Source organism: Amblyomma mixtum, chromosome 5, assembly GCF_055824585.1.
Source record: "Amblyomma mixtum isolate Tamu chromosome 5, ASM5582458v1, whole genome shotgun sequence".
In the NCBI taxonomy this organism is placed as follows: Eukaryota; Metazoa; Arthropoda; class Arachnida; order Ixodida; family Ixodidae; genus Amblyomma; species Amblyomma mixtum.
Genome location: NC_143016.1, coordinates 40544396 through 40565190, shown reverse-complemented (window position 1 = coordinate 40565190; position 20795 = coordinate 40544396). Strand labels below are relative to the sequence as shown.

The following is a 20795-nucleotide window of genomic DNA, read 5'->3' as shown; positions in this document are numbered from 1 at the left end:
CGGGCCAGCAGCCGAGCGCCGTAACCACTGAGCCACCGCGGCGGGCCGGTACGCATAAAATGAGGCGCTACCAAATGGCAAAGTCACTATTACAATTACGTACACTCACAGTTGAACCACAGAACGCATTCTCCTGTCCCAAGCAGACGATCTTGGCACCGTACACGTGAATGACCCCTCGCATTTATTTTGTAGTTTTCTCGAATAATGGATCGTCACCGGTCCAGACAAACATCAACTTCCGCTTACCTCTCTTTCAAGTTTTCCCTGCGTCGTTCCCCCTCTCTCTATACACAACGTTCTCGCATTGAAGAATGTTGAACACTTCACCGTAAAGCGTGTTTTCGCATACTTGACAGAACATCGCGAATCGTAGGGAAGGCTCCACCGAGCAACCACTGAGCCCCGCCCTCCCACTACGAGGGCCGTATGCGAGTGTGCGAACCTGTGAACCGCGTAATTGCCAGTTAACCAGCTGCGTATGCAACTGTGTCATGAACATGAAAACGTATCATGTTCTGGCTACCGCGACTACTGGGCGGCAGTTACGTCGCTGCCATCAGCAAGCAGACCACGCGAAGCCCCTCAACCGAGCACTCGCTCTTGCACTCGACCGAGTGCGACAGCCCAACGATCAACCTACTTCTTATAAGTAAACTTACATTTGCGTTTTTGTTTGGCGGCTATGTCACTTACCCGTACCTTCAGTCACACTTTTAATGACGATTGCAATTTTTTTTTTCTAAAAGAATAGCTCTAAGTACAATCATATGCGCGTCAATTAGTGGTAAATAAACTGTACTACATGCTGATGAAAAACCCGAGAGAGGCTTGACCACACAGGATTGCTACATTATATCGCCGAGAAAGTAATTCATTCGTCGAAAATAATATTCGCCGAAGGAAAAAATGAGAAGAGTCCGCCGAAATTGCAAAAAAATAAAACCCCGAACAGTCCAACTCGTACGGATACCGCAGGTTCCAAAAGCGGCAGCTGTATCAGCGACAAAGAGCAAACACACACCTGGGACGCGAAAATAAGCGGCCCGAGTTAAATGCGATAATGATCGGATAAAACTATGCCGTAATACAACTCAGTCTGCAGTGAAATTCCGCCCACATTCAGGAGCACCGCACAGAATTCCTCCGCGACCAAAAAGTAGTCGTCGTAAAACTCCTACAGTAACGTAAACAAGAAGCTAATCACAAAAAAAAAAATTATAAGCTCTAGAATATTTACGCCTGATGCCTTTAATACAGTCAAGCATTAAAAGGCTGATTTGGCCGCCGCGGTGGCTCAGTGGTTATAGCGCCTGGCTGCTGACCCGAAAGATGCGGGCGCGAACCCGGCCGCGGCGGTCAAATTTCGCTGGAGGCGAAATTCTATAGGCCCGTGTACTGTGTGATGTCGGTGCACGTTAAAGAACCCCAGGTGGTCGAAATTTCCGGAGCCCTCCACTACGGCGTCTCCATAGCCTGAGTCGCTTTGGGACGTTAAACTCCAATATACCAAACAATCTTTCCATCAGTGGCCCTCATTTTAAGTCCACGGGTCGGCACGCGTTCCACCACTGACCCGTCGAACTGGCATCGGTCAAGAGGCACATCCGGCCGCGACAGGAAGTAGCAGGGTCGCGTCTCCGGCAGCCGTACGAGCACCGCCTGCTCCCACGCTGGCAGCAGAGCGGCGGCGGCGGCCGATACGGACGCCGCCCTCGTCCGGTTCTCGACGGAAGCCTGCATGCGCCGCCGTCGCATACCACGCATACCTCACACGGCACCGGCGCGGCAAGAAAAAAAAAAAAAGAAGGCTTGCTGCAAGGGGAACTCAGAAGAGAAACCACGCTATTTGCTGCCCGATAAAACGCTTACATGCAGCCGAAGGAGGACCGCGAAATTACTTCGGCCGAGAGCGGCCGCCAAACAGAGGAGGGTAGAAGTTCCATCTAACTTGGAAGTTCGTTCATCGGGTGCGTTATGCGCCATATGTCTATTTCTTTTTGCGTTCGGCGGTGGGAGTTCAAGGAAAATGCAAAACCATTACTACAGATTTTCATTTAAGGTTTTGACATGCACTGGCGCTGGAACTTTGCACAGCACAGAAAACCGAAGCGGACATTGCTTGACGTTTTTTTTTTGTTCTTCTCTTCAATGAACATCGCTGCTTACTGGCTCTCACTGAATGCACGGGTGATCACGACATGTTAGGAAGTCAATCAATCAGTGTACGCCTGAACGAGGTATTTGCATGGCGAGGTAGGACCTCGAAAGCAGGGCTCTGCGGCTATTATAGCATTTTTATTAAAATATCTGTATTGAATAAAGTGCAACACCCTGCACTATGATGTTGACTGACGAACTGGGAAGGGCACCTTCGACGCCCAGGCTGCGAGGGGGAAGCGATGGTGTCACGTGATTCAGCCTGACTTCATCCACGGGGCGGGGGTTGGCATGGGAGGGGAGTTCATACGCCACGTAATGCTAGAAATTAAACCCCGAGTGAATTTCGCGTGGAAAAGCAAGCTGACTGCTTCCAACCCGGAAATAATTTCGCCTAGAAGCAGCCCTTCATCAAACGCGAGAATTACAAACTGTTCCTTAATGAGAGAAGAATCGGAAATATATTTCAGCACGACTAGTATGAACGGCGGCGCTTGTAAACTGCGCTTAGAAGCTTGCACAAGCGGCTTGGCTGACGTCATACTGGAATGGATTGGTCGGTTGCTCGATACTGACGTTTAGAGCTGCGCCTTAGTTTCCTTGATTTTACTTTTCTTTTACCCACTGCAAAGACACAGCGACTTGATACTAAATAAACCAGTAGCCTGCACCCTTACAGCTCGCCGCGGTGAGTGCGCGATCATGGTACAAATGTCGTGCTGACCATTACACGTTATCGGTTCCTGAAGCATCTTTCCCGGTTCCCACGTCGTGGCCGCCCAGTGTCGATAAGAGGCCTATTAAATTCCCGCTCTGGTTGCTACGATGACGCTGCTTGCTGCGCTGCCGTGACGAGATAGCGCTCCTGGCGAGGCCAACCACCTGCGCTGAGTGTACGCGCGTGTCGAACGTGACAAGTACGCATGCGCAGAAGACAGCCGCCGGCTAGTGCGTGACCGTATGTATCCGCTACGGTCTTACTATGTTACGTTTTAAAACTCTAGTTTTCCCTATATGTTCTCCAAGTATTCCGAAGCAGCTTGCAGTAGCTCATTTCGGAGCTGCCCACAAGGAAACCCCTTCAGGAAACGGGTTTGGCGAGTAATACATTTCCAGCTAATTGAAAACAAGAAGCAAAATGTCTACAGATCACGGTGAGCCTGATAATACCTCGCGTTTACCCGTGTGTAGTTTCACGAGGTGTACTCTGGAGCAACCAAAATCAACCTCCGAACGATGGAATCTGGTGGCTACAAAGCAAACGACTGCTTTCGCGTCACGCGTCATTTGAACCGGGCATCTCCTCTATCTACAGAGCACCGAAGCTCAATCAGATTTTGGCATGGAAACTTTGCACGAAAGTTTACTGCGTACTATCGCAATGGTGCACAGGCAGCTACGCTTTTTGACTGCCTGTCTGCATTTTGCAAAAGTACCGAAACGATTATTGAGCGCTGTCATACAACCGAGAGCAACGTTAATGGAACTAAACGGCATATGTGCCAAGGCAAAGTAACCGATGGCCTTTAACCCTAACGGACTGGATTCCAAGGGAAGGCGCAGGTTAGTGGTTGAGAATAGGAAGTGCGGGGATAATGTGGCCGCCGCTGTAGCACAGGACAGGGTTATTGGGAGATATGTGGGAGAGGCCTTTGTCTTGAAGTGGGCATAGTTAGGCTATGATGATATTACTTAAGTGTAGCAAAAAGTCCACGTTGTGAGCCTCTAGTCCTACATCTGGAACCATTAATTATAGTTGCAATATATTATGATTCAGTATGCCTCTCACAGATTGCATTACCTAGCAGAACATTACATGGACTCAAACAACGCACATTTCATGTGCGTTACGGCTGATCGTCTCAGAAATTATCAGGTTTTTCATATCTAGCAGGATGTCAGTGGCTTGAGCCTTAGATCGCCTGAAACGTAAACAGAGCTTGCCTGAAAATAAAACAAAGCCGGCAAAGACCGATCGCTTCATCACGCATGGGTAAGTTTCGACGCTGTCAATATTGGAAAGGAGCAACTTCTCCAGGCTGTCTAAAGGGGGAGGGGGGGGGGGGGGGGGGGGGGCGATCGGCGGACGGAGCGCAGTGAATCGATTTACTCGCAGGACCAGCTGGGTAGCGAGCAGTATTATTAAGGGAGAACTTTCTTATAGCTTCCAGTAAAAAAAGGCTTTTGTGACGACTCGCTCGTTTTTCCAACAAATTCCACAAGTAAGCAGCACCACTGCGAGTAATAGCTTCCCGCTGAACACGCAAAGCCGGATGTAAACAAGCTCTTGAAAGCCCAGACAAAAAAAAAAAAATTAAAAGCGGACTGCACCTGCAGCGTCAGCGCGCAGCGCTGCGAAAGTGTTTGCCGCCAGCCAGTCCTAAAGTCTGACACCTGCAACGATAATCCCATGCCGCTTTGCGCCGAAGTATGGCAAAACACACAGCACATCACGAACACCTCATGAGATGCATATTGGAGCTCGGGCGAGTCGGCAGGACGGCGCTGGAATAAACAAATATGACAAACTGTTGAGACCCGCTACGACACGACCTGTCGAAGATCTTCCGCCCACCAGTCCCCACCCTTTCCTAAACTTCCTGGCCGTGAAATGAATGCAGGTAAGAGGAAACACGAGGGAAAAAAGAAAAAAAAAAACTTCCGAAAGGAAGGAAACTCGAGGGTAGCGGAAGTTCGCGATCACAGCAGATAGCCAGTTTATTCGCATTCCGTGGAGCTCTTCCTTTGCGTCAGATCGAACGTGCGTTGCACTTCCGATTGACGTTAGCAAGGTGCGAAATCGGAGCAACACGACGGAGGTCAGGCAAATCCACTCGGAAAGGATCTCCGGGCTATAACGCGCTCGAATTCCTTATAAGGCGAGGCTTTTTTTAAAACTCCCGGCTACGACAAATGCCTCTACGAGCCCCGCAGCCCCTGGTGTTCGAGGAAAAAAGAAAAACATGATGAAAACAAGCGAACGCAGCCACTCAAGCCGTCAGTGCGTAAATATAGCGCGCGCGCCAACACATACGCAAGTCAGCTCTCCGCCGCTTAGTCGACCAGTCTGCAATGAGTCAGAGGGCATCGGGTGGGGTTATTACACAACGCGACTCATCTGCCGTTGGCCGCTTATCGACGACACAGCGCACCGGTCTGTCACACTGGGACTCAGGTAGGGTCAGCCTTGCAAAACACAGACAACGGCGATGTGAAAGCTGTCAACAGCTGTAACGCGACGACAACCAACTGCCCGTTTGTGGCAGGAGCGCGAAACAAGCCGTACGTTCAACCGTCACCCGGGGCTCCGTTTGAAAAAGTTTTCTGCAAGTCGAGCGCTGTTTAACTTAAACGACAGCGAAAATTAACTGAAAACAGTCGCGGAATCACGACGGCAGTGCGTCGGGGGTACACATTACGAAATTTCCCGCGCCGTCCCAACAAGCAATGAGCCGTAGATCTGAAAAAAAAAGGAGCGCGAGTTTGCCAGCTCGCACACGGAGGCATGCACACGCTCTCTCCGCCGGCGACACTCACCTGACTTTGAGGTTATCCAAAAACGCATCTGTGGTGATGTTCTCGAGAAGTACGAAGTCTCCGATCCCGACGTCGTCGAATCCGGCCATCGTGCATTTCACATGGGCCGCACTGTCAAACGAGAGGGCACTGGGCTCGGCAGTTTGAATTCAACGTCGGCGCCCCAACAGCCACACGAGCGAGCCTCACCGGCCGCAACTACACCACTCTCCGCACCTCCCTCCGCCTACGACCGGGCAGCTATCAGAAGGGAGCGTGCGGCTTGCGCGCCACAAACGGCAGCAGCACCACCCGGCGACGAACCGGCGAACGAAAGGCAAGAATGAAACCGAACGTGAGCGCGTACGCCCCGCGCTACAGAGGCTACCCGCGCTGTGCCTGGCGGCGGTTTGGTCGGTTCGCTTCGAAGAAAATGGTCTTTCTGCTTCGTTCTTTCGCTCGCTTGTTTGAGCGACGCTCTCGGCCTCGCCTCCGACCGACTCGCGCCACTCAGTCTGAAGAACTGACAGCGAGGTCGCAGAACCAACGGCACTTTCCGTGCTTCCCCATAGACTCCCTGTTGCGAACTGATTGGCGTGTTCTGGCTTCTTTTCTCCCTGAAATGCGCGGTACTTGAAGTTTGCCAACTTGTCTCAACTCTTCGCGTGGGGAGAGCGTACAGCGGCCGCGCCTGTGCGATCAGCGTAGTCGCTTGCAGTATGCGACGTAACGGAATCAGAGGAAGCTGTTGCGCTGCCTTTCCATTGGCCTTCCTTTCTCGTTTTTGTCTGTGTGTCTGTCTGGGCGCGGCAGCAGTCCTAAACGAGCGAGCGAGTCGGCAAATGGCTCGGCCTGAGCAGTCGCTGACGGTTCGTGTGTCGGCGCGTTGGCGCGCTTGGTTGTTTTTGTAACGAATGCTCTCTCCGTTCCGACAGCATCAGCAGTTGTAACAGCACTTTGTCGGCGGAATTGGACCTGCTAAAACGGCTGGAGTATTGCACTCCCTGAGTCATTGCAGCCGCTGGGCTCGGATAATACGGCCATCCTATCTTTGCCGCTTCTGTCTGTCGCCACATCGCAACTGCGCGAGAAACGTGAATAAGCGTTGCGTTGCGTTCGCTGACGTGTAGGCGTGCGTCATGTTTGAAAAAAAAAAAAATATAGAGAGGTTCTAATATGACAAAGAAAATTTCGATTCAAACATGTGTGCCATTCTTTGGCCGCTTTAAAACTCACGATTTAGTGAAACATTCTTGGTCGATTTATAAATTAGAAAAGACTCAACCAGCCACGGATGATCGACAGGTCGTTTTATCGTTTTTTTTATATCTCATTGATATCCAGTGGAAATTCCATAATTACCTCCAGGACGTGCGGTTATGTACCACAGGTAATAAAATGCCATTTTCATGAATATCTGTGGGACGTCCGAATGATGGGCTGGAAAGGATTCGGTCGCGATCCGGCAGAGGCAAATGTGTCGGTTTTTTACGTCGCAGAAGTGGTTAAGACTACCAACACTGGGTTAAAAAAAAAAAGTTTGTGGCGCTAAAGGATTGAGACGTTTTCAAAGAATCGCATGCAGTTGGTCGAAAACAAATCCTTGTTTGAGACACAAAGACACGCAAAAAGTCGAGGGCTGCATTTTATTTTAAGAGCAAGCTATATGGGGCAGAAATGAAAGCTAGTCACAGAGTGAAACGCTTCTTTAGTTTCTCCAGTTTTGTGCACGAAAATAAAATGTGGCTTACTTTGAAAGCGCTTCGCCCCGGGTAGAACGCATTGTCATCACGTCGTCCTTTCTGGGGATATGAGAGAAGCCAACAGCCACAGAAACACAGATTTTAGCGTTTTCAAGGGTCCAAATTAGGATAGAAGATATGTATCGGGCATGCGCTGTCTGCCTTATCGTGTCAGCGCATTGTCTTATCAGTGCTACCGCAAACTGTACGCTTGGCACTGCTACTGCCCCGCCCCCCTCCATCGCCTATAAAAGGGCGTGCTAATAAACCCTTCCTGTTCTTCTTGTTCCTGCCACCATGTAGTTGCCTCTATCCTTAGTGCGACACACATCACGATACATGGTGTCAGAAGTGGGATTCTGCGACAGCTATGGAACTTCTAAAGGCCCCGCCACCTTTGCAACTGACCGGCAACCTCTCTGAAAATTGGAAACGTTTCAAGCAGAAATTCGACCTGTTCCTGCAGGCGACCGCAACGAAGGAGCAACCTCGCAGCAATTCTGCAAAAGCCGCACTCCTGCTGAGCATAGCCGGTGATGAAGCGCTCGACGTGTTCAACACGTTCAAGTTCGAGGCAGCCGAAAGCAAAGACGATTACGCAACAGTGGTTGGAAAATTCGAGTCCTACTGTGCCGAGGTGAGCAACGAAGTTCACGAACGTTATGTGTTTCGCTCAAGGAAGCAGGCAGATGGAGAACCTTTCGAAAAGTTTGTCCGGGACCTCAAAAAGCAAGCCACGCAATGCAATTTCGGAGATCAGCATGATTCGCTGATCAGGGATCAGATCGTGTTTGGCACGAATAACTCAAAGCTGCGCGAGAAAATGCTTCGAGAGAAATCTTTAACGTTGCTGAAAGCTGAAGAATTGTGCAAGGTAGCAGAGTCTCTCGCACAACGAAACGAGGTCTGGAAAGCCGCGGATGACAGGGTCGATGCTGTTTCAAGGCACGCGCCACCATCGCGAAGCAGAAGTGATGACTGCAAGAAGCAGTACCGTTGCAAAAAGTGCAACCGGCGGCACAGGCCCACACAGTGCCCAGCCTACGGGAAAAAGTGCCATGAATGTCGAAAACTTCACCACTTCGCGGTTTGCTGTGAAGGCCTATCTAGAGTTGAACAAGTTAGTAAAGACAGCAGCGATGACGACTTTGACATTCTAGAAGTAGGAATTGAAAAAGGAAGCAGCAAAGACTGGATAGTGGAAGCACAAGTTGCCGGAAAAAATATTTGCTTCAAAGTAGACACCGGGTCCCAGGCCAGTCTGTTACCATTCTGTATGTACCGCAAGACTCGGGAGTCACAGCAGTTAACGCCCACAAGTGCGGTTCTGAGAGCTTACACCGGGGGTGTCATAAGTCACTTCGGAACAACGACACAGGAAGTAACTATCGGTAACGCTTCCGCCACCGTGAAGTTCTTTGTTGTAAAGAATGGCCGTCAAGCCATTCTGGGACTAGATGCAAGCGAAGCTCTGGGACTTGTCCATCGCACGGTGGCTACTGTAAATGCTTCGGAGTACCAAGCTCTCAAGGATTTTAAACATGTCTTTCAGGGGCTAGGCTGCCTGAAGCAACCATACAGCATGGTCATGCAACCATCCGCGATTCCAGTTGTTCAACCAGCTCGACGGGTACCCCTGTCCCTGCGACAACCACTTCGGGAGGAGCTGCGTAGAATGGAGCGTGCAGGCGTCATCGTCAAACAGGATGGCCCGACAGACTGGGTAAGCCCATTGGTTTTGGTTAAGAAAAAGGATGGCAAACTTAGGGTTTGCATGGACCCACGGAAAATAAACGAGCACGTAAAGAGGCAGCACTACCAGCTCCCGAAGCGTGAGGACATGGAAGGGGAATTGGCCGGCGCAGCCTATTTCAGCTGTTTGGACGCAAATTCTGGTTTTCACCAGATACCACTTGACGAAAAGACGTCCAAAATATGCACTTTTTCTACACCCTTTGGAAGATACCGTTATCTCCGGTTGCCTTTCGGTATCTCATCTGCTCCCGAAGTTTTTCAGCAGCGGATGAGCGAAGTCTTCGATGGCATTCACGGTGTACACGTTTACATCGATGATATTCTGGTGTGGGGCGAAACCAAGCAAGAGCATGACCAGAGACTAGTGGCAGTAATGAAAGCAGCTGAAAAAGCCGGCCTAACGTTCAACGCAGAGAAATGCAAGTTTTGCGTCACCAAAGTGCAGTTCCTAGGCGATATCATCACACGCAAGGGCATCTCGCCAAACCCAAAGCTTGTGGAAAGTTTGCTGCAAACGCCAGTGCCCAAGAACAAATCCGATGTTCAGCGCATGCTCGGTGTGTTGAACTATTTTGGCAAATACGTTCCGCGCCTGTCTGAGCGAACCGTGTTGCTGCGAGCCCTTATCAAGTCTCACTCAGAATTCGAGTGGACTGAAAACCACACGAGGGAGTGGAAAAGTGTCGTCCAGATTTTAAGCACGACTCCCGTGTTAGCCATCTTTGATCCCCGAAAAGAATCTAAGATAACTTGCGACGCATCGAAAGACGGCGTGGGCTCCGCCCTTTTGCAGAGCCACAACGGCCAATGGCGGCCAGTGGCTTATGCATCTCGTGTGCTAACGCAAGCTGAGCAGCGTTATGCTCAGATTGAAAAAGAGGCGCTTAGCATTTCTTTTGGCTGCGACAAGTTTTACCAGTTCATTTACGGACAGAAGATTCTCATCGAGACAGATCATAAACCTCTACTTTCTATAGCTGCGAAAGGAATTTGTGACATGCCCCCCCGCCTCCAAAGGTTTTTTTTGAAACTCCTGAAATACGACTTTGTATTGCAGTATGTCCCAGGAAAGCACCTCATCTTGGCAGACATGCTGTCACGATCATCGCCGGTTGCTCGAGACGACACCACTGGCGCAACTGACGACGTTGAGGTACATGCAGTTGCCGCCTTGGGCTACATGGTCACGGAGGCAACATGTCAACAGCTGGTAAATGAAACTGCCCGCGACGACTACCTCCAGGCAGTCATTTCTTGCCTGGCAACTGGCAAGAATGTCGACGGGGAACTTAAACCATTTTCGTCTGAGCTTTCCGTCGTAAATGGGATATTGTTAAAAGGCACGAAGGTGGTGGTACCAAAATCCATGCGGCGTGGCATTTTAGCGAGAATTCATGCCGGGCATTTGGGTCTACAGAAATGCAAAGAAAGAGCCCGTCGTCTTGTTTTTTGGCCCGGTCTCAGCAGTGACGTCAGTGTATTGATCAAGGGTTGCCCGACTTGCCGCGAGTTTGCTTACAAGCAAGCGCAAGAACCAATGCTGATGCGCCCAGTTCCTCGATGTGCGTGGTATCGCGTTGGTGTTGATATTTTTTCTTTTGGGGGAAGTTCGTACATCCTGGCATTTGACGCGTTTTCTAACTTCCCAGAAGTCGAGAAACTTGTCGACACTACTGCAAGGACGGCAATCGCTGCACTCAGTGCCATGTTCGCGAGGTACGGCGTACCACTTGAAGTGTGCACCGATAACGGGCCACAATTTGCCAGTCACGAGTTCGCAGCCTTTGCAAGAGCATACGACTTCACTCACGTCACATCCAGCCCCCGCTACCCACAATCCAACGGACTGGCAGAGAAAGGTGTCCAGGTGGTAAAGCGGATCATGAAGAAATGTGAACATTCACAGGAAGACTTCTGGCTAGGTCTGCTGGCCTACCGCTGTACGCCACTGGAGGACGGCCGATCACCTGGGGAACTTCTTCAAGGCAGGTGCTTGAGAGCTAATCTTCCAGATTTTGGCGCTGTGCAGACAACTGTGGTCAAGAAGCACCATCAGAAGTGTGGCGGAAAGCCTCTGCCACCTTTGGCTGAAGGTTCTGTCGTGAGGATCCAGGACAAAACATGGTCAAAAAAAGGCACTGTCGTTGGGACTGCGGCTCCCAGGTCCTACAAAGTGCAAACCGAGGATCGGCGGGTGTTTAGGCGCAATAGGCGGCATCTTCTGCAAACCCGTGAGAAGTGTGCAGAAGACACTAGTGATGACGACAGCAGTTCGTCCGAGCGTGGGCCAGATAACTCCGGCCAATCTGCTCCGAATATCTCGCCTGGTGCCACAGCACGAACATCTGCTGACTTCCCTCGGCAACAGTCCGCCACCGACAGCTCGGCGCTCGGAGGCTGTGGGAACCATATGCCACTAACTCTGCCTGGACCCACACCGGTTCCAAGAAGGTCGGCACGGACAGCAAAGCCACCTCAACGTCTTCAGTACGACGCTGCTTTTAATCAAATAGCTTGAACATTTGTCGTTTTCATTACCCCTCGGAAGATGTATCGGGCATGCGCTGTCTGCCTTATCGTGTCAGCGCATTGTCTTATCAGTGCTACCGCAAACTGTACGCTTGGCACTGCTACTGCCCCGCCCCCCTCCATCGCCTATAAAAGGGCGTGCTAATAAACCCTTCCTGTTCTTCTTGTTCCTGCCACCATGTAGTTGCCTCTATCCTTAGTGCGACACACATCACGATACAAGATAGATGAAGTGTGAAATTGATTCCTGTATAATCTGTACTAGCACTACTGCCGACCTGAACATAGAGGGGGCCGGGCTTTGTCAAGCCGCAGTAATGCGGCTTTTACCCGTCAGCCCCTTTCTCCTAGGGAGGAAATAAAGACGATTTGATTTCATTTGAAAATTCGTCTTGGAGGCCTTCACTCCTATAGGGCGTGAAATCGTCTGCAGCTGCGCATGGACATCAGCAGACCAGAGCATGCGCAGCCCGTGCTAGAAGATTATACTCCACGGGCGGGAAAAAAGAATCCCCGATGCGACCGAAGCGGAATAGCACGAAGCACTTGCTGACAGGTTTTACAGATCTAGAAGAATCCAGGACATCAACGTCACGGGATCGCGCCATCATTCGGGAAGCAAACAGGATGCATGCCGTGCTTTAGCACCACAGAAGGGTCATGCTTATGTTGTCATCCAAGCAATTGCCAGCGTTAATTTTCAGTTCGTCAGGTTTGAACGCATTAAGGGGGTTATTGAAAAGTGCTGGTTTCCAGGGCAGTAGGTCATGTTTTCTGCTACCACCAGACTTCAATATTCGCCTCATTTGCAGCGGGCACATGGGCGTTCCTCACACTCTCCCCGACTAAGTGGGACTACTCCAACACCTAAAAACTGGGCCCGTTTTAATTACGTTGTGATACTGAGTAAATAGCTAGGAACTGTTTCACGGTTGGGTTCGAAGGGCTATACGCTACATTTTAGTTGGTTCTGATGGATTACAGCCTGTGTTTTATCCTGTGTGTTCTGGCCTTATTTCAGATGTAGCAATCGGAACCTATGAACAGATAGGGAGTAGCTGCTTGGTTTGCAGCTGTTGTAGGCATTGAGAACAAGATTGTTTAACAGCCGTAATGTTTTCAAGAGTTATGGTGAACATCTTCTGTTTTAATCTCGTTTAGTACAAATGCCATGCTGGGATTATAAAAAGACAGAAGATTAAAAGGTCCCCGCCATACAGCTGATCCTAGATAATTCAGATGCCAAGGAAACAGCAAATTTGTTCGCGAATTTGTTCCAGTTTTGAAGCCGAGGGTATGATGAAAGCCCGTCTGTTCGGTGATGAACAAGAAGGGGAAGGCGAAACACCCGACCACTGAAGAAATGTTCTTGCGTTTTGTGAACAAGGCTCCCGTGCGGGAGGCTAAACATCAAGAACACTTCTTCTGTGACCTTTACCTTCTTCTTCCAGTCATGCTAACAAGAACAGCAACTCGACAACCGCTTTGCGCTTGTTTTCTTCTGGAGCTGTTATATACATCGCAGTAGGGCGGAGGCGAAACCGAAGGAGTCAAGTACCCTCGGAGGCCAGGCTAGTCACGCTCCCGTTTCGGGCCGCTTACGGGCACTCGCCTGTGGACGCCGGTGGTGGCGCTAACTCACTTTTCCCACCCTGCGGCGCGCATTAGCGCACCGGACCAAGCAGCGCGGAAAGGGACAAGGTCAGCTGCTCAGCCCCCTTGTGCTCTGTTAATTGCGTTACTCCGACTCGTGCATACGTGCCTGCGAGGCGTCTGCATGCATACGCTTACGGGGGAGCGCCTACACGGCGGACGGCTGCAAGTGTTCGAGGAAAAGATGGCTGTCACACCTTCTGCACAGACACGGGTTTCGCATTTAAGAAGCATCCATTTCTTTCCATGGTGTGTGCCGCGGCGAGTGGTCGGCAACGTTAATTTCATTGCGAGTGCGTATACTTTTCATTCTCGTCCAGTTGGCGACAGTATTTATAACAGTTTCTAATAAATAATTTTGAATATGACAATTTTATCTCTTGAATTCGAGTTCCTGACGGCATACGCAGGAATCGACCAGGAGGTATAGGAAAGAGTAACTGCAACGTTATCTGCGCGCTGTGTTATTCTCTCGTACCGAAAATTTCCACGTGATTCTATAAAAATACATGGCAAGTAAGGGACGCGATACTACAGCTGCCGTAAGTATAAAAATATATAAAGAAAACCTTTGCATTGTCTTGCTAGCCAAAGCAAAGAAAGAGTGCACAGCAGTAGGGAATGACGGCATTAATACAAGAGAAAATATGCGGTGAGTCCGGCGCACTGTTAAGGAATCTTCATTGCTACAGTAAGCGCAGCCTCAATATGTGTGGCGCACTCTTTATTTCTTTTTTTTTTCCTCTTGTTTTTGCTGGACGGCTTGCGTTGCTCCTCGGTGCATTTCAAAGGAGGAGAGAGGCTAACCTCATTGCATAACCAACCTCGCGAATAGAGGAAAGCAAAGCCGGAAATGGCGCGGGAAATGGCGAAGGCAGCGCCGTTGCGAGGACGTTACATCTAGCGTAACCATTACCGCTCGAATCAGTGCGTGCGTCCCACCCTTGGCAACCGGTGGCCCGCCACTCCTGCTCGAGCGGCTTTAAACGCGGTCGCACGCACGGGCTCTTTGGGGCGACGATGCCTTGGCACATGCATAGGTAGTTCCGGCAGGACCTCGCGGGTGACGCCGGTAAAGCACAGCTCGGCGGCGCAGCCTACTTATGTCCCGGAAACACGGCGGCCTTCTTCGCTGCAGGGGCTCGTCGCGCGGACTTTCGCGGTTGTTGCGCGGTTAACGGGGATGCCGTGACAAGAAAAAAAAAAAACAATAATAATGCGAAGGCGCGAGCAAATTGTCGGGAAAAGCGGTTGGTGCAGCGAAATGCACATTGGCGTTTTCCTCTTTCCCACGATGATTAATCTTTTTCCTTACATTCGTATCACTTGCTTCATTCCCCTTTTTTCCTTCCTTCCTTCCTTCCTTCCTTCCTTCCTTCCTTCCTTCCTTCCTTCCTTCCTTCCTTCCTTCCTTCCTTCCTTCCTTCCTTCCTTCCTTCCTTCCTTCCTTTTCTAGTTTCTTTTTAATGCGATAGCGTTAACGCTTCCCTTCTGCAAAAATCCGGCATCGTCGATGTCGTCGTTGTGAGCGAAAGAACAGGTGGTACACCTGCACGTAGGTCATGTGACCTTGTGACGTCATTATAGCTTTTCCCCCAAGCAGGTGGCACTTAAATGAATGATTGGTCGCGAGAGGTTGCTCGGGGGGAGAAACCTGTGTCTCACTAGACACACCGGTGGCTGTGTTTGAAACAGCCACTTGCCGGGGCAGTGACGCAACGCTTAACCGCTGCACCACTGCGCCAGGAGTGGTACGAGGACCGCTCTCTGATCTGTGAGTGCAAAAGTAGAGAACGACGTTGTCTGCGAAGCGATCGCGTAGAGGACCACAGGCAGCAGATGGGACCTATTAACGATATCTCGCCATATCCTCAAGGCGGACATTAAGTGTAGCTTGCGGATGGTCATGTTAATGTGCAAGAAAATACTGCATGGCATTTGCCAGGGATACAGACGCTCAACGAACGTCTAACTTCGACTGATGTCTACTTCATTAGTTGAAGACAAGTGTTCATGCTGCTTGTTTGTGTTTCTTGATGAGCTGATAACATATTCGTAAGCTGAAGTGCCCGCTTTCCGACATATCATCTCAAGTAGGAGCTAGTAGTTACTATGAAAGCAATTTAATGCTACAGCATTAGGAGGGCCACAAACGCGAAGGCTTTCGGCGTCTGTATGAGGCCTCCAGCGGCCAACCGGGGCAGATGGTAGGCGATGTCTGGGAATACTTCCTTCTCTCCATCTACCGCCTGCAGCTGTCGCCCTCTCCTTCCTCGCCCCTGGTAGGGAGATGCCAGACTAAGAATGACTCAGCGAAAATGAATAAAAGAAGCGATCATAAATTGAAATGGAACAAAATATAATCAGAATATTATAACCGGAATTGATTGGCACGTGAATGAAAAAATTCTAATTTCCTCCGCATCGAACTCACCACCCGTAAACTTTTCTGCGCCTTACGTGAAAGCTTTAAGGTTAATTGAAGTCGATTAGCCATACGCTTGAGATGTGAGTAGCTGTCTCTTGGATTTACTGCTGTAGGGCAGTTAATAAGAAGCGATAAGCTCGAAGAACCGCCCTATTCAGAACAGCTCCCGTTCTATCCAAAAATACAATACAAAATGTGATTCACTGATATTACCCTAGCAGATTAATCTCGTCCATGCATTATGCTGCGTTCGATATTTGCATTCGTGTGTGCATTTTATATTCTGTTATGCCTTCCTCCTTTCAATTTACTTGTATTTTTTTTGCGCTGTAATGCCGCTAACTTTATTTATTTACTAATTTTCCTGCTTTTTTCCTTCCGCTCCAGAATGAACAGTGTACCTCAGATGGTATAAAAATGAGTAAATTGCAAAAAGACGCAGTATGGTATATCGAGACACAGCAAATAAGTTAATCTGCAATTTAAAGCCTAACCGTCTTGATTTTGCAGTATTAGGCTCGAAAGCTGTCGCAGTAGACAGTCTGGCATGAAGAATGAACTATGGTTAGTAGCCGCCATGCATAAAGAATGAACACGTTCTTATGACCCGAAGCAATAAGCAGATCAACTTGACTGCCACTCCAAAATCACCACCGTGCAACGTAAGAACCGGCAGCCGGAAAGTCGTGCCGTTCAAAATGGCTCAGCAGAATGGTACTATTGCAACGCACAGCGAGGCCTCCCACTAATGGTCTTTCAGAGGACGATGTTGCGCAAGGGCACAGCGGCAGAATGCCCAGTTTCTCACCCTGTAGAAAAGGGAAGGGGTGGGGGGGGGGGGGGGGGGGGGAGAACGCTTAGCAGTTCACGAGTAACGCACGTCTGCCGCAGAAGCCGTCCACGACTCGATCAGAGAGAATCTGCTCGTCATTATGAGAAGGAGGTCACAAGGGAACGTGACAACCACGCGGCATATAGCAGCCACACGACTTCTATGCACAGGGAACGCTGGTGCCGAGCGCTAAATGGATGCGGCACTTTCATCGCTGTTGGTTCTGCTATTTGGCATCTATGAAGATCAGCTGCTCACGACAGCCACAGGGAACTTGTTTTCAGCCTATTCATGTGGGCTCCGTCCAGCTATTCGGAACCCTGTTTAGGCAGCTCACTTTTCGGCTGGAAGTAATGGAAGAGGCTGAACGGTGTGAGGCGGCATATTTGTTCTTATTGTCGGTTCCAGCGACAGCGCCTGCCATGAAGTAGGATATGAATAAACAGTTATGCTCACTCGAGTCTCTTTTGTACAGCACGCTCTATGAGCGAAGGTTCCCAAGTCCTTGTAAAAGACAATTCTTTTGCGCTTTTTGCTAGCATGCCTCACGCATCTCTAATCCATGGCTACAGCTCAACAGACGGGAATCAGCAAGGAAGATACTTCGGGGCGCTACGTTGTGACTTGCTTGCTGTGTCTGTCTGTTGCGCTATAGCCATGGAGTACGGAACCAACTCGCCCATCCAACTGCCCTGTCATCTGTAACGATATCAAATAAACGTGATTGATTGATTGATTGATTGATTGATTGATTGATTGATTGATTGATTGATTGATTGATTGATTGATTGATTGATTGATTGATTGATTGATTGATTGATTGATTGATTGATGCACACGAAGCAACGCCCGCGAAACCATGCACGGACATAGGCACGCGCAAGTTCTCTTCATTCCGGAGTGAGCCAGGTAATGGCGATTAGTTGCCTATAACTTAACTGTCTAAAACGCGAGTGTGATAATACGATGTAGAATCACGGTGCAAAGAATTCGCTTGTGCAGCTGGAGGAAACGATCAAATCAAATTTATATAGTTCTTTACGAAAAATAATGAAAATAGTTGCTCATATTGAGGAGGAGGACGCATTATTGCGCATTTTCAAAGCCAGCCGCGCGCCTACTTGTTCGTGCTGTGCATATTCTTTAGTGTTTTTCTTACGAACAGCTACACACCAGAACGCTGTCGACTTGGGCAGCCCGCGCCCCTTCCCTGATGAGCCCAAGGTCAGGCACAAGGGCGCGCATCATTCCGCCCTTCCCTGCAGCATACCTTTGAGTACAAGAACCAGGCCGCTCTAATCTCGCCCTCGCTCGCAGAAGTCATCGGCATTCGAATGCACGCGCGGGCGCCTCTTCTTCTGAGCGCACCTCGTGTCCGCTTCGAGACCGCGTGGGCGTGACGGCCATTAGCATCAGCGGCTCTGGCGGCTCAGGCAGTGCGTGGGCCAAGGGCGCCGTGCCTCTCCACGGGCACGTGGTCTCCCCGCGGCCGCACGTGCGCGCACCGCGAGCGCAGAGGAATGGGCTGGCAGCAGACATTAGCCACGGGTGAGCGGCTCCCAGAGATAGGCACCTCGCGAGCGGCGAGAATAACAGTTTGTCCAAGCTTTTTGTTAGCAGCCGATGGGGCGCGAATACGCGGGCAGAAAACTGTGCTGGCATATGTGAAAACTTGACAGAAGGTAAACCCACACAAATAAAAGAGGCATGGGAAAATGGAAAGACAAGAGCCTTTGTTTTAATTTTATCTTTTCCAGGTATCTATTCTTCGTCTAGGGTTACAAAAACTGGAACCAACGAGCTCGGTCGCAACCTCTCGTTGGCAGCACCGGGTTCATTCAGCGTTAAGTCAGGATATGAAAGAATGAGCGGCATCATCCTCCTCATCATAATGAACCTATCTACGTCAATTGCTGGAAAAAGGCCTCTCCATTTCCTATGCCAGCAGTGGTCACCCTACCTCCGCTAACTTCTTAATCTCATACGCCAACCCAACGTTCTGAACACCACCAGTGCATAAGGATACCCCTGCCACACGGGCAAGTTTAGTGACACTTTCACTAAGTGCGCTTCTCTTGAACGAATGACACTTTCTGTGCGCGCTGTCACTTGGCTTTAGACTCTCCTCGGCACGTGACAGCGATTGTGGCTCACATCGAGCCAGTGGGCAATTCCGTGCAACTTCCATTTTATATATTGTCCCTTCAGCCACAGCAACAACAACGTCTCATTTGCAAATGACGGCAGTGGAGACGTATGTTATAGCACTCTGTAGAAATTAATTTGTTTTCGTTCAGATACTTCGAGAATACAATTTTGTCGCGAATATAATTACTAGAAGCTAATTTTCAGAGTTTATTTGAGCATTTGATTCCATGTGGTTAACTACAAAAACCATTACGATTCGAGACACCAAAGAGATCAATCTAGAAAACGCGAACACAGCAAGCACGGTATAATGCGGCAGACAGGGCGACTTCGGGGCAGACAGAAGAGATGCAAGGATGCAAGCGCTTAGCAGCAGCAGCATGGTGTATGCGAGCTCGGGCCCGCATTACACTGATGCGGCCTGATTGAGTTGCAAGCAAGCGGGTCGTATAAAACATCGAACGAAACAACAAAACAACTTGACCACGGGGCACTGAGAGCGAGGGTAGGTGTCTAAGCGTGCTCATTATTTAAATTGCTGACGACTTAAAACAAGTACCCATTGAAACACGCACTCAGGAAAATAAAATAGAGCTGTTGAGACTACACTCTTGCCTTGCTGGGCCAAATGGAGTGAGATCGCGAAACTCAGCACCGGGCGAGTGCGTTCTGCAGCGAGTGTCACTAAAGTTGGACGCGTGATACCTTGTCAATTGCACTGCAGGACAATGTCACCTGCTGAAAGTGACGCTAAATGTGCCCACGGGACAGGGGTATGACCCAGATAATTGCTCTGCTGCTTTGGATGGCCTGTCAGAGCTCACTGTCCCAAATGTCTGGAGATCAGGGCAGATACAACGCATTTTGTACTGATGTAACACTTCCATTACCTCTCCTTACTTTCCTTACTGTCTCCCTCCTTCCAGGAGTGCTTGGCTTCACCGAGCCGGAGGACCCGGGCTGAACCCTGGCCGCGGCGGCCGTATTTCGGTGAAGGCGGAGTGCAAAAGGCGCCCCTGGTCCGTGCGATGTCAGTGCATGTTAAAGATGCTCAGGTGGTAGAAATCATTCTGGAGCCCCCCCAATACGGCATGTCTCTTTCTCTCTCTGTCTCTCTCCTTTCACTACCTTCTATGTCCGTTACCTGTGTCAGTAATTGCGCCTTTGCTTTCCCCAAAACCATCTTTTTTTTTTTTTTTGTAGGTGAACAACGAGCCATATAGCGGAGCAGGCGTTCTTTCTCACTCTTACTGCTGGCCTTGAACAAAGTATTCTCCTTCCGCCTTTCCTGGAAGGCTCGCATTCGAGCTTCTGGCAATTGGACCCGCTACGCGGGTGACTCGGCGGCTGAATAAGCGCCGTCCTTGTTGTCTCTTCTTGTCCTTGTCTCCTTGCGCTGCTATTTATTTACTGAATAAGACCGGGTGATGAGGCAGAAGTGGAAAAAGTTATAAAAATATAAATAACTCTCACATGTTACCTGCACATGCTCCAATGCAGGAGAGTATTCTGATGTAATCGCACTTTGTCTCTCTATCACCACCCCACTTGGCACTTAGCGACAATAAATTTTTTAATAAATGAGAAATAAGAAATGCTGTAATGCTGCCAAGACCGGAAGAAATGACAAGCTGTTTTCGCTTATCCTGAGGAAGCAATTTTTTTAGGCATAGATATTCGGTAGCAACGAAATAGCAGCTGATAAAGAATCCGCGGTTTTAAAATTTATGCCACATGCAGCCGCATTCTCAGGCAGAACAGAACCACGTACCATCTGTCACTTAGGCCATCCTTACCAATGACAGGTGTGATGGACCGGTTTCTTAAATTGGCCCTGGGTCCACACTGGGCATGAGGAGATTGATGCACAGACTCCAAGAATGGTTTTAGAATGATTTAATGAATGGATCTGGCTTGATGCCGCTTACGGGAAAATGCAGTAAGGCTCGTCCACGTCGGGGCTGAGTCAGCTTGTCGTGGCACGGGCTCGACGAATGGCTGGATGTCGCTGCGGCCGGGCTGGGGATTCTTC

At 49.7% G+C, this 20795-nt stretch overlaps 3 protein-coding genes across 3 annotated transcripts in view; 2 read left to right on the top strand and 1 right to left on the bottom strand.

The window, feature by feature from the left end:
• Positions 1 to 6065, bottom strand: part of Myo31DF (Unconventional myosin ID) — a 73345-nt gene extending 67280 nt beyond the window's left edge. The window contains exon 1 of the mRNA XM_089544105.1: positions 5698 to 6065. Coding sequence (XP_089400231.1) covers positions 5698 to 5786 — 89 coding nt within the window. The 5' untranslated portion in view covers positions 5787 to 6065. The remainder of the gene's footprint in view (positions 1 to 5697) is intronic.
• Positions 6066 to 7568: 1503 nt separating this feature from the next.
• Positions 7569 to 8571, top strand: LOC149341864 (uncharacterized; the record flags this gene model as incomplete). Its single annotated transcript, XM_089546708.1, has 1 exon — positions 7569 to 8571. A coding segment is annotated over exon 1 (783 nt), but the record flags the coding sequence as incomplete, so codon positions are not given.
• Positions 8572 to 8615: 44 nt separating this feature from the next.
• On the top strand, positions 8616 to 11909 carry LOC149341863 (uncharacterized). Its single transcript, XM_089544104.1, has 3 exons — positions 8616 to 9141; positions 10231 to 10445; positions 10812 to 11909. Exons 1-3 carry the CDS (start codon positions 8695 to 8697, stop codon positions 11689 to 11691), a joined length of 1542 nt encoding a protein of 513 aa, XP_089400230.1. The 5' UTR covers positions 8616 to 8694; the 3' UTR covers positions 11692 to 11909.
• Positions 11910 to 20795: the final 8886 nt, after the last annotated feature.

Coding starts and splice junctions, on each gene's coding strand:
- LOC149341863 (XM_089544104.1), top strand. CDS start 8,695: ATGTACCGCAAGACTCGGGAGTCACAGCAGTTAACGCCCACAAGTGCG. Junction 9,142..10,230: donor AGGATGGCCCGACAGACTGG/GTAAGCCCATTG, acceptor TTTGTATTGCAG/TATGTCCCAGGAAAGCACCT. Junction 10,446..10,811: donor TCTTGCCTGGCAACTGGCAA/GAATGTCGACGG, acceptor TGACGCGTTTTC/TAACTTCCCAGAAGTCGAGA.